This window comes from Euprymna scolopes, chromosome 10, assembly GCF_053919585.1.
Source record: "Euprymna scolopes isolate OS-2025 chromosome 10, ASM5391958v1, whole genome shotgun sequence".
Lineage (NCBI taxonomy): Eukaryota > Metazoa > Mollusca > Cephalopoda > Sepiida > Sepiolidae > Euprymna > Euprymna scolopes.
Window position 1 is genome coordinate 136,695,763 of NC_136491.1, and position 12,518 is coordinate 136,708,280.

At 34.6% G+C, this 12,518-nt stretch overlaps 1 protein-coding gene across 4 annotated transcripts in view; it reads left to right on the forward strand.

Moving 5' to 3' along the window:
- Positions 1-12,518, forward strand: part of LOC145286298 (uncharacterized) — a 111,867-nt gene that overhangs the window by 49,448 nt on the left and 49,901 nt on the right. For all 4 annotated transcript variants that reach the window (XM_080135158.1, XM_080135160.1, XM_080135159.1 and 1 more), the window contains exon 2: positions 8,537-8,722. In XM_080135158.1, the coding sequence (XP_079991284.1) occupies positions 8,567-8,722 (156 nt within the window). In that variant the 5' untranslated portion in view covers positions 8,537-8,566. The remainder of the gene's footprint in view (positions 1-8,536; positions 8,723-12,518) is intronic.

The window sequence follows — 12,518 nt, forward strand, 5'->3', positions numbered from 1 at the left end:
AAATAAGTGTGGAAAAAAGTACAACAAATAAATGTTACCAAAGGCAAGATAAGTTACTGTTTGATAAGTATTTTTGTGTGTATTTTTTTTTTTTTTACTTTGAAACAAAAGTAATGTCAAATGTATTAAGTTAGAACGTCTCGTTATAATCATTTGTTTTACTGTACACATAGATTCGAAAAAGTTGTCAAAAAAAAAAAAATGATATATATAACAAATAAATGTTATCAAAGGCAAGATAAGTTACTTTTCTACCAAACTGGATATATTTTTCGTATTTTTATTCAATGTAACATGTTTATTCAGCTCGAAAACCATACAGTGTTTACCGATGTATTGGAACATTCAAGATGGCGTCTGATTCTCTCTTTAACACGGTAAGTTTGGGAAAAGATGTTATAAATAAAAAACCGGATAAAATACTGTTAAAAACTCGCTCAATATATGTTACCGTGACATAGGTTTACATATATTCGGCGGGTTTTTAATAATATTTTGTATATTTTTTATTTATAACACTTTTTCCCAAACTTACGGTGTTAAAGAGGGAGTGAGGCGCCATCTTGAATTTTCCAATACATCGATAAACACTGTATGTTTTTCGAGCCGAATAAACATGTTACATTGAATAAAAACACAAAATATATCCAGTTTGGCAGAAAAGTAACTTATCTTGCCTTTGATAACATTTATTGGTTATATATTTGTTTTTTTTTTGACAACTTTTTCGAATCTGTGTACAGTAAAACAACCCTTTATGTTTTTTTTTTTTTGTTTTTTTCAATTGTAAGGTTAAAGTACAGAATAAGTACAAAACACCCTCCCCTCCCCATGTTAAGAACGGCTTTTTAAATAATAACGTTATTATTTCAGCATGGATGTACCAATGACTTTTATAGGTTTTCGGATATGCTGAAAACGAATATCACATTTAAATTTGGGACAAACAAGTTTTCTGGATATTAAGACCTGTAGTATCCAATGTAATCCACTATGGTTTTACCGGAGAAGACCATGTTTTTCCTCAACTGAAAAGTACTTACTAATGGGAATGCGTGTTACAAAAACACTCCCCATGTTAAGAATGGCGAACGCCACTGACATTAAGTAATACATTGGAGAAAATGTCTTAATATCCAGAAAACTATTTGTCTGCTCCAAATTTAAATATAATTTTCGTTTTCAGCATATCCGAAAACCGGTAAACGTCGATGTTGGAATACCCTGGCCAAAATCACCGCTAAAAAAAATTGGGTAAAATCCATTGAAAGCGGTCGGTGGTTCTATGAGAAAATAAAGCTGTGTACGCATTATAAATGTTTCTTTTCTGTGTCTTACGTTATACATTAGTAAATTAGGGGTCATTTCGAGTTAAAAGTTTATTTACTGCACTCATCTGGACTAGAGAAAATCATGATTTAAATGTGTGTGTCTCGTCTAAATAACTAACGATAATTCTCTGATATGGCCGACCAGACGAGTGATCAAAAAGTCAGATCGAGCGTACCGGAAAACGAAATGAGATCAAATTGACAATTTGCCTTTTTTTTTTCTTCTTTTTTTTTGGCTTGAACTTTGCGCTTTTCAGATTAATTTATGTTTTATTTTCTTGGTGGATAATTTTTTTTGGCTGTTTTTTTTTTTTTTTTTTTTTTTTTTTTTTTTTTTTTTTTGGCCGTGTTTTTTTGGTATTATTATACAAACACAGTGACAGCGTTAGGGTTAGGGTTTAGGGTTAGGGTTAATTCGCTGTCACGGTGTTTGTATAAATTTACCGTTTTTTTTTTGGGGGGGGGTCTTGAATAAAAAAAATAACTCGACTGTTTTTTATTCAAACGTAAATAAAATTAAATTTCGATTTGGCTCATTTCGTTAGTCTCATTTCGTTTTCCAGTACGCGGTACGCTCGATCTGACTTTTTGATCACCCGTCGTCGTCTGGTCGGCCATATCAGAGAATTATCGTTAGTTATTTAGACGAGACACACACATTTAAATCATGATTTTCTCTAGTCCAGATGAGTGCAGTAAATAAACTTTTAACTCGAAATGACCCCTAATGTACTAATGTATAACGTAAGACACAGAAAAGAAACATTTATAATGCGTACACAGCTTTATTTTCTCATAGAACCACCGACCGCTTTCAATGGATTTTACCAAAAATTGTTCGCGCCCGTCAAACTTAAAAATCGAATCGGAAACTCGAAAACAGAATGAAACGAATTTTATTTTTATTATTACCAGAAAAGATGTATTTCTCCTGTTATTATTTTAGTAAGAACGGATTACTATTTCGTTATCTTTCTTATAAAATATAATTAATTCTTTTATTTTTTCCACGCGTCGATCCTGCTAATTATGTTTATTTTCTTTTGGGTGAATGTTACCTTACGCAACAAGAGAACTCCACACCGATCACTCTAATTTGGCTTTTTAGAAGTATTCGAGGTTGCTGACAATGAATCTGATAATCAAACACGTCGCAAATTTACCGTTTGCATGGCATGAACGAACCACTGAACCCTGAGATTATTTTGCGCCATTTCGCCGCCTTTAGTAGTGTTTTATTATAATGAAATGACATTACATCGCGGAGGATTCTTTAGAAGACTTTTGAAATAACAAAGTTTTTAAAAAGTTAAAAAAAAAAAAAAAAAATGTGGTTCATTTTTGTGTGTTACGTAGTTTTTAATGTTTTTTTTTAAGTGATCTAAAAAATAAGTTTTCACGAGCGGTTTACAAAAATATTATGTTTTTCGTCCTTTTTTTTGGGGGGGGTGTATTCAATTATAGAACTTGTGTAGTTTAACAGGTGCTTCTGCAGTTTAATTAACCGTTTTTCCGTAAGTAACGCGCCGACATTTACCGAGTAGAATACCGTTTAACATTTCACAAAAATTACATTGGGGAGAGGGGGGGGCACCACCACCCCCGCCTCTCTCCCAAAGGTAAAGAGAATTTTTATGAAATGTTAAACGGTATTCTACTCGGTAAATGTCAGCGCGTTACTTACGGAAAAACGGTTAATTAAACTGCAGAAGCACCTGTTAAACTACACAATTTCTATAATTGAATACCCCCCCCCAAAATAGAACGAAAAATATAAAAATGTTTTTGTAAACTCGTGAAAACTTTTTAGATCAATTAAAAAGCATTAAAAACTAAGTAAAACACACACAAAAAATTAACCACATTTAAAAAAAAAAAAAATTTGTTATTTCAAAACAACTGCTAAAGATTTCTCCGCAATATAATAAGTCATTTCACTACACAAGTGCGCGCGCAAACGCATCATGTAAGAAAACACTACTGAAGGCGGTGAAATGACGTAAAATAGTTTCGGGGTCAAGGGATTCATACCATACAAACGGTAAATTTGCAACGAGTTTGATTATCAGATTTGTTGTCAGCGACCTCGAATACCCCTTAGAAACCAAATTAGAATGGTCGGTGTTGTTGTAGCGTAAGGTAACGTTTACTTTGTTTTGTTTTTTTCATGCGCATCTATTTTACTTCAATTCAAAAAATGTTTCGGAAAAAAATCTAATGTTGCTTTAATTCGGAAAAATGTTTCATTTAAATTTATTTGTTTGGAAAAAAAAAAAATTGTACTTGATAAAAATCCAATGTTTCTTTCATTACAAAATTATTGGGTTTGTATTACTATACACATAGATTCAAAAAAAGTTGTCAAATAACAAATATTATCAAAGGCAAGATAAGTTACTTTTCTACTTAACTGGATAATTTTTTAGTGTTTTTATTTAATGTAACATGTTTATTCAACTTGAAAAACATAATGTTTACCGATGTATTGGAAAATTACAAATAGCGCCAGACTCTCTGTTGAACACGGTAAGTTTGGGAAAAGGAGTTAAAAATAAAAAAAACTCTACAAAATACTATTAAAAACCCACAGAATATATGTCAGCTTATGTCACGATAACATATATTGAGCGAGTTTCTAACAGTATTTTGTATATTTTTTATTTTTAACTCCTTTTCCCAAATTTACCATGTTCAGAGTTTTCAAATACATTGGTAAACACTGTATGGATGGACGTGAAAACTCACCTTTTTATCCGAAGCATGGAGCCTCAACCCCTTTTGTCTTGTTGAGACGTATTAATGTCCTAAAGTGGGGCAAAATATCATTTACAAACATCACTGCCCTCATGTTGGGCGGAATATTATTTATTACATACTGTTGTGTTCTACGAACTGATTGCCTTTTATCATTACTTAAATAATGTCTCTCAGAGATGAATTTAAGGTCTACATTTTGACCTGCCCTTTGTCTGCCACTCGGACGATTATTCTCAGTGAACTCCATGACTACCGGACTCACAGCATTCATCCTTGGAAGGCATCGCTAATTAATCGACTTGTTGCAATTATTCTTTGAACAGCGTGGAGTCTTGAACCCAGCAAACGCAAAGATAAACCATGAACTACTACCCTTATGGGTGTTACCAGCTTTGTTTTGGCAGATGACTAAAGATGGGAGATCTTTTGCAACTCGGATCTTTTTTCTTTAATAAAATTTACATTGAAATTTAAAGGTGAGCCTGTCGTGATTTCTGTTTGCTTCCTTTCATTCTGCCAAGGGCAAAAACCGAGGTGAGAGAACATCTTACAAGCGGTGATTTGATCAGGTTATTCCGACATCGACGTTTAAGTTGTCATTTTAATGGTGAATGTCGAGGTGGAAAGAAAGTAAACCAAATACCGAGTGATTATGGAGGGTTCAAATGATTGTAATGAAATGGACATTTTTCGTTCTAACTCAATACACTTGACATTATTTTTGTTTCAAAGTAAAAAAAAATAAATACACATAAAAATACTTATCAATGTAGGTAGAAGAGTAACTTATCTTGCCTTTGGTAACATTTCTTTGTACATTTTGTTGAGGCATTGGGGACTTTTGGGGCTAAATGAGGGGGGGGGATGAACTTAGTCATTTCCTTTTTAGCATGGTGCAGAAGAACTCGAATTTACAAATGTTAAGCCCTAAAATTGCACCATTTGTTCATTTTCACCAGGATTTGACGTCCCCTGGGGACCTTTGTGGCTAAATGGAGGAGAGCAAATGCTGAACTTAGTCATTTTTTTTTTTTTTTTTTTAATGCCTTGTTCACTTTACACTTACGGGGGACTATACATGCTTTACTTGTTTTATTTTTTTAGTTTAGATGCTGAAACATTTGTTTGGTTTTAACCAAGGTCATCCCTGTAACAGGCAGAGCTATCTAACATTTTATTTATTTGTTTTTTTGTTTTTTTTTACTGGGGGCAAAATTTCCAATCGATCAACTTTTTAGCTGCTAACATTCTTTACTCTGAGGAAATTTTATTCTAAAAAGGAATTCAAACCAATCGAATTTATTTCAGTCAAGATTCTGTATTATATCATGAATTACATTTGGATTATAAGTTTGTAAGTATAAACATGTAAAAAGTCCGAATTAAATTTTATTGGGATTCATTTTTTTTTTTTTTTTGCTATTATTAATTAAAATTAAAACAATAGTTCATATTAGTAACTCTTTTTCTTTTTTTTTTAATTATCTTTTGATGTAAGCATTGTTTAAATTTGAATTGAATTTTGTAAGTTTCAAAAATTAGTACGCTTTTCATTTTTTTTTTTTTTTTTTTTAAATAAATATTTGTTTAAAATCAACTTAGTTTCAATGATACGTTATCATCAGGCATAGAATCAATCATTTGTGCTTTAATGGCATTGTGTTTTTTGTTTTTTTGTTTTTTTTGTGTGTGTGTGTGTTTGTGAGGTATCCCAATTTAGAGAGTTATCAGTTTTTTGGGAAGGGTTCTTTTAAGAGGTATTTTCGGAATTAATCAGTTTCAGGAAAATATTTTCAATGAAAAAGGTTTTTAGGTTATAATTAAATGTGAGGAAGCAAGAGACATGTTATACGATAAATACAAACAAAATGAGATCAGAGGAATAAATTCACAAAATAAATATGAATATGGAAGTTTACAGCAATAGGAAAAACATGGAAGGTTTGTGAATATTTTTAGAGTCCTTGTAAGACGATGAGTATTCTTTAGCTGAGATGTTGAAGAAGTCGGGCGATAATGAAGTTACACCGGTCTGAAAATCGTAATTAAAACTTCTTCACTCAATTATGCAAATTATATTTCATAAGTTATTAAGAATCAATGTTCATTTGTTTTCACATTAGAAAGTTCAAGAAAAAAGGTTAAGAATATTTCAATAAATTAATTTGTTTTAAATGATCAGATGATAATGAAAGAGGTATGTTTGTGTGCATATGCTTTATGTGAGTTGAGACATAGTAGCAGCCTTCAAGGCCCAAGAAAGAGATGCCAAGGCAATGCTAATCTGTGGACTTAAGCTCAACTGGTTTATTGAAGAAAAATCTGACCATAAAGCCAGATTTTTCTTCAATGATGGGGTCAAAGTGACTCCAGAAGGGCCATTTTGAATAAATTCAGAAAATCCTCTGATTGATCCAAAATGTTGTGATCTGTTTGTATTAATTCAGGCAAGTGCATGCATTGAGCTACATAAGTAGAAATGAGCTTAAGTATTTTCATTTTGAATGTTGAGGTGTAAATATCAATTGGCAGGGTGTCACTAGAAAAATAAAATCTGTCATCTTCAACTACAATATTTTTTCGAATGTTTTAATTAGGAGGAATATGTTAATTGCGTAAAATGAATTTGTGATTTTAAAAATTTTCTTTTTGATGTACGAGGGGTGTGCAATAAGTAATAGCTCTGACCCACTTCCCATAGCAGTAGAGCAACAAAACTTGGCACAGTTATTAGTCTTTCTCCACATAGGAACCACCCAGACTTATGCATTTCTCCCATCGTTTGATGCAGCTCTGGAGACCGTTTTTGTAGAACACACCAGGTTGGTCCTCCAACCATGACGTGACTTGAGAAATCAAGGCTGCATCATCTGTGAAACGCTTTCCTTTCAAAAACAACTTCATAGCTGGGAAGAGGTGAAAGTCAGAGGGTGCAAGGTCAGGAGAGTAAGGAGGATGGGGGAGGATTTCATAACCACACGCCCGTGCTTCTGATCTGGCAACATGCGAGTTGTGGACTGGATTGTTGTCCTGCAGGAGGAGAGTACCTTTGCTGATCTTGCCCCGCTTCTTGATTTTGATAGCTTCCCTTAATTTCCTCAAAAGTGAAGCATAATAGTCTCCTGTAATTGTGGTACCCTTTGCCAGGAAATCTGTCATCACTACTCCGTCCTGGTCCCATAAGACTGTGAGCATGACCTTGCCAGCAGAGGGCTGCACCCTTGCCTTCTTTGGAGGTAGTGAGTCCAAGTGTTTCCACTGCATTGACTGGGCTTTGGTCTCTGAATCATAGTGATGGACCCAGGTTTCATCCTGTGTAATCAGTCTTTTGAAAAACTTTGACTCATCTTCTTGGCACATCTCCAAATTCATCCTCGAGCACTCAAGGCGTTCTCGCTTCTGGAATGGTGTGAACAACCTGGAAATCCATCTGGCAGACACCTTATGCATATGCAAATGGTCATGAATGATAGTTTCCACAGACCCTGTACTAATCTTGACATCTTGGGCTATTTGGCGAATAGTAATGCGCCGATCTTCTAAAATGACAGCCTCAACTTGACGGACAGATGCCTCATCAATGGCAGAAGCGGGGCGACCAGGTCTGGGAGCTGTTTCCACATACTTCCGGCCATGTTTGAATTCACGATGCCAGCGTTTTACAAGGTCATATGATGAGGCATTATCACCATAAGTTTCTTTCATTTCATCAAAAGTCTCCTGTGGTGTGCGGCCTTTCAAATACAAAAACTGGATCACTGCTCGACATGCAACAGGCTCCATTTCACACCTGACTCAGTTCAAACACCTGTAAAACAGAAACCACAATTAGTTCAGAGCTGTAATTTGCCACATAACCCGTGGAGATATAAATCATTGCACATGCAAAATTTCAGCTAGATCAGACAACTGGAAGTGGGTCAGGAGCATTACTTATTGCACGCCTCTCATATGCATTGTTTAAATTTAGATTGAAATTTGTAAGTTTAAGACACCAGATTTCTTTCTTTTTGTTTTTTAAGTTTCTTAAACAAGAGTAGTTTGATATTTTGTAAAAGTTTAGTGTCATTTTAAAGTGTTCTTTTCATATTGGCAATCTTGTTTATTAAAGAAATATGATTTTTACATTTTTTTTTTTTTTCAGTCAAATAAACATGTTGTTGATACTTCAATTTATTGAAGAAAATTTTTGTTTGACTTGTTCATTTCTAAGAATTTGTCAAAAATTGTAAAATTTATCAACTATTTTGGTATAAAAACATTGATCTGATTTCACGTAGGAATTTATTTTCTTATTTAACTAATTTAATATTAATTATTTAAGAAAATTTGTACTGGCTCCAGTTGCTTGGCTTATTATAGGAATGTTCTGACATATAAATACACTTTGGCATATTATTGATTTAAATTTTTTTTTTTTTTTTTTTTTTTTTTTTTTTTTTTTGTAGTCCGGGATGCAGTGCGGTTGATTATAAAACATGTTGAGTGAAACGAGTTCATTTCTTTATCAAGTGTCTCAGAAGTGGCCACACTTGCTCGATGGACATATCTCCAACTTTATGTCAAATATGGCATACTGTCCGTGGAACTGTTCTGGACATGGCATTTGCAACGAGGGTAAATGTATCTGTCGTGTAAGTATTTACACCATTTTCTTTTTTTATCTTTTACTTCTTTCTATCAACTATTTACAAGCCCAGATTTTAGTCCATAAGAATCTCTTATAGGAAGCTAAGGCATAATCATGATTTTTGTTAGGTCACTGAACCTAAGCAACATTGAACCTGGTCAGTACCAGATGGGTAACCATTTGGGAATACAAGGTGCTATATGCTGTTTTTGAGCATCATTCATTCATTTTGTAAGGCACAAATTTTTCTGATCCCGATTAATCATCCCAACACTAACCTGGACCAGAATTTCATTACCTATGCCTAAAACAGTCCAATATAACTAGCCATCTGTGGGACACAATACCGTGGGGCTTCTTCCCAGTTGACTATAGCATGGTCATTTCCAAATGAAATGTAAATAAGCTCTTATTGACCTATCCTCTTAAATAATTGCGCCCCACTCAAGTTCCACCATTACTGATCATGTGGTTTCACCATATACTGAACATTTATTAACTGTTATCTTAAGTGGCTTTTAGGCCTTGATAAGCGATGCCCCCCCCCACGTAAAAAAAAAATGCAAAAAATTTGAGGGGGGGGGCGTGGCTAAATGGTTAACAACACAACTGAAAACGAGGATGTGCCAAGTTCAAATTCAATTCCACTGAAACCCTTTCATTAAACCAACACTTAAGGTCCTGGATATGACCTTAAACTATATCCGGTGGTGAGGCCCCAGCTTGCAGGCTTTCGGGAGTGTGGAGCCATCCTTTAATTGCCATTGCTCCCAGGTCCACTCTGACCTGGAGTGGTAGTACCTGTTAGGGTCCCAACTATGTGTTAAATAGAAACCGACTTGAAAACAAATATATTCTATTAAAAAATTTTTCTTCAAAATCTTTGGATTCGGCATTAAATAACCCGAAAAGGGTTGATATGCCCTAAAACAACCAACCAACCAACACTTGACCTGGAGGAGAGGTAGATAAAATAAATGCAATGAATCCTATATCGAGGAGTTTGTTTGTTGTGCCTCTTAGAGTATGTCTCAGTCACTCCTTGTTTGGTTTGTGGTGACAGTACGTTTTCAAGCCTCTATTAAATTAAACTGATACCTTTAGGTGCGTTTTTACATTACTACACAAATACAAGCCTCGACCGTTCAATGTTTTTATCTTATCACAAATAGGTTATGTACGCATTGTTACACATCTACATGCACATAAATTTAGGCCAAATGTATTTAACTGCATAAAAATGTTTTTTTGTTTGTTTTTTTTTTTCGATAAAGTCGCAGTAAAACAATTTTTTATTAATATTGATTGGTCAGAAATATATAAAGATTATATTTTGTTATCTGTAGGACAAGGTCAAGATTTGCCTTTCACCGTGATAATAATAATTAAACTTATTCTCTTTTTAAATCTATGTTTCCATAGTTGCTGGGTTATTTTATTCTAGCATAACAGGCTCAAAACATTTTATACTAGCAAGCCGTCGGGTGTTGCCCAGTTGTAAAATATGCTTAAATATGATATTTTAATTTATGTAGATTTCATATTTTTTTATTATAAAGCCAATTCTCTGATTATATTGTACTAAATATATGAGAGTGATTTTAAAAGTTAAAAAAAATGATTTTGGTGCCATCGGCTAGAATCGAAACAAAAACATTTAGTTTACCAGTGGTATTTGCTACGGACAGAGGGATATCAAAACTTTAAAAATTAATGCAGTTTAATGTATAAATGTATATTTGTGTATGCGTAAAATATATGAGTTGCCCCTGCAAAGTTTAATTTTTTACCCTTTAGCACCTATTTTTATCGGCTAAAAACCATATCAGATTTGTTCCACAGATCTGAATCCCCTATTTATCAAATTTCAAATCTGTGGACAGAGACTGTTCTGCACACACTGCCAAGGTCACTTTTTTTTTTTTTTTACATAGGCGTCACCACTTATCAAGGCCGATAGGCCACTCAAGAATAAGGGTTAAAGAGTGTAGAGTAGTCAAAAGGACAATATAGTAATCGATAGTAATGGAAGTTCGGTAAATTTGTTAACTTAAGTGGAATGGCTCATCAGAAACTTGTTCACGTTGGACTTGAAGACAACCATATTATAGACAGCTTTTTTATAGACAGGTCACTTTTCTGTATATATACTCTATTAGACTTAAAGGATGCTATTTTTGGTAACATTTATAATTTTAAATGGAACCTTTTATTTAATCCACAGGGATAGCATGTCCTTGTTTCGTCTGTCAAGACTTGGTGGAAGTCTTAAGGAATCCACAATTGTATTCTTAGTATCGCTTGCACTGAGGATTGAACCTTCAATCTTCAGAAGAGGGTCACTTAGAACTTATTTTTTTAATTGCATTTTGACCCCAAACAAGGCGCAGTACCACTTTGATGTAAGGGGGAGGGGGCTACTATCTGGGACATAATTTGTAGGGGTACTATGGATGGAGCTGAACAGCAAGATGTCTGTTTACATTACACTTGAACTTCTGCATGTCAGTAAAGTTGGAGAAACAGAAACCTGGGAGGGAATTCCAAAGTCTAGTAGTCCTAGAGAAGAAGCTATTAGAGTAGGTTTTCTTACATCTATAGATCTCTACTGTGTAGGGGTGGCATTTTGCTGCTTATTGGGTTTGTCGGGTATTTACCTTGAGAGGACACGAGGGCTTGTAGTTCGTTGGAGCACCTACCATTAAAGTACTTGTAAAACAGGCAGAGGGATGCAACATTTTGTTGATGAGACAGCGGTTAAAACCTAGCTGATTATGCAGGACTTATTAGGTTGGCAACTTTCTTTTGAACTCTGAGAGAGAGAGACTAGTAGCAGATACACTAGCTCAAATGTGGTAACAATACTCCACACATGGGCGAATGGTGGCCTTGTAAAAGTACAGGGTACTCTCAGGTGTAAGTAACTTCCTAGCACGGTAGAGAGAACCCACCTTTTTTGCAGCAGCCTTTGCAATGCACTCAATGTATCTGTTCTAACTCATGTTCCCTGTGAACGTTAAGCCGAGGAGTTTAAACGAAATACTTTCAGGTAATATGTCATTAGCTATGGATATTAGTGGTTGAAAAGGTTTCTTGTAGTTATTAAAGGAAAGGAGCTTAGTCTTGGCAGCATTGAATGTGACAATCCATTTTTGTCCCTATTCTACCATAGACTTGAGGTCTTCCGCTAGAATTTCCGCCATTGCCTTTGATATGTGTTCATTCGTATTCCCGTTGTCTGTTACAGAGCGTGGTGTCATCAGCAAACATACTCATCTCAGAGACAATTTTATCAGGGAGATCATTTATGAGTATCGGGAATATTAAAGATGCAAGGATCGACTCCTGAAGTACACCCGCATTTATATCATATTGTTTTGATGTACGACCATCGAAGACAACCTGGATTCTTCTCTTATTTAAGAAAGATTTAATAATGTTAAGTATTCTTCCAGTGATATGATAGGATCTAATAGGGCAATAATTTAATGGGCCAGTTCTTTTGCCAGAATTCTTGTAAACTGGTACCACGGAAGCAGTTTTCTAACAGTCAAGGAAGCAAGATTCGTTAAAGCATTTGTTGAAAAGTTTGGAGAGACCTGGAGTAACCTCAGCGAAGCATTTTTTTTAATAGTACAGTCAAGATGAGATTATGTCCACATACTTTTGAGGGGTCTAGGTTTTTTTTTTATGATATCATGTACTTGAGAAGGGGGTGATTTTTAGATCATCTAGTGTGGTTTCTGTCTGCAGAGGAAAATCTGGGAGTGAGTGGTTTGCTGGATCCAAAGTAGAGTTGC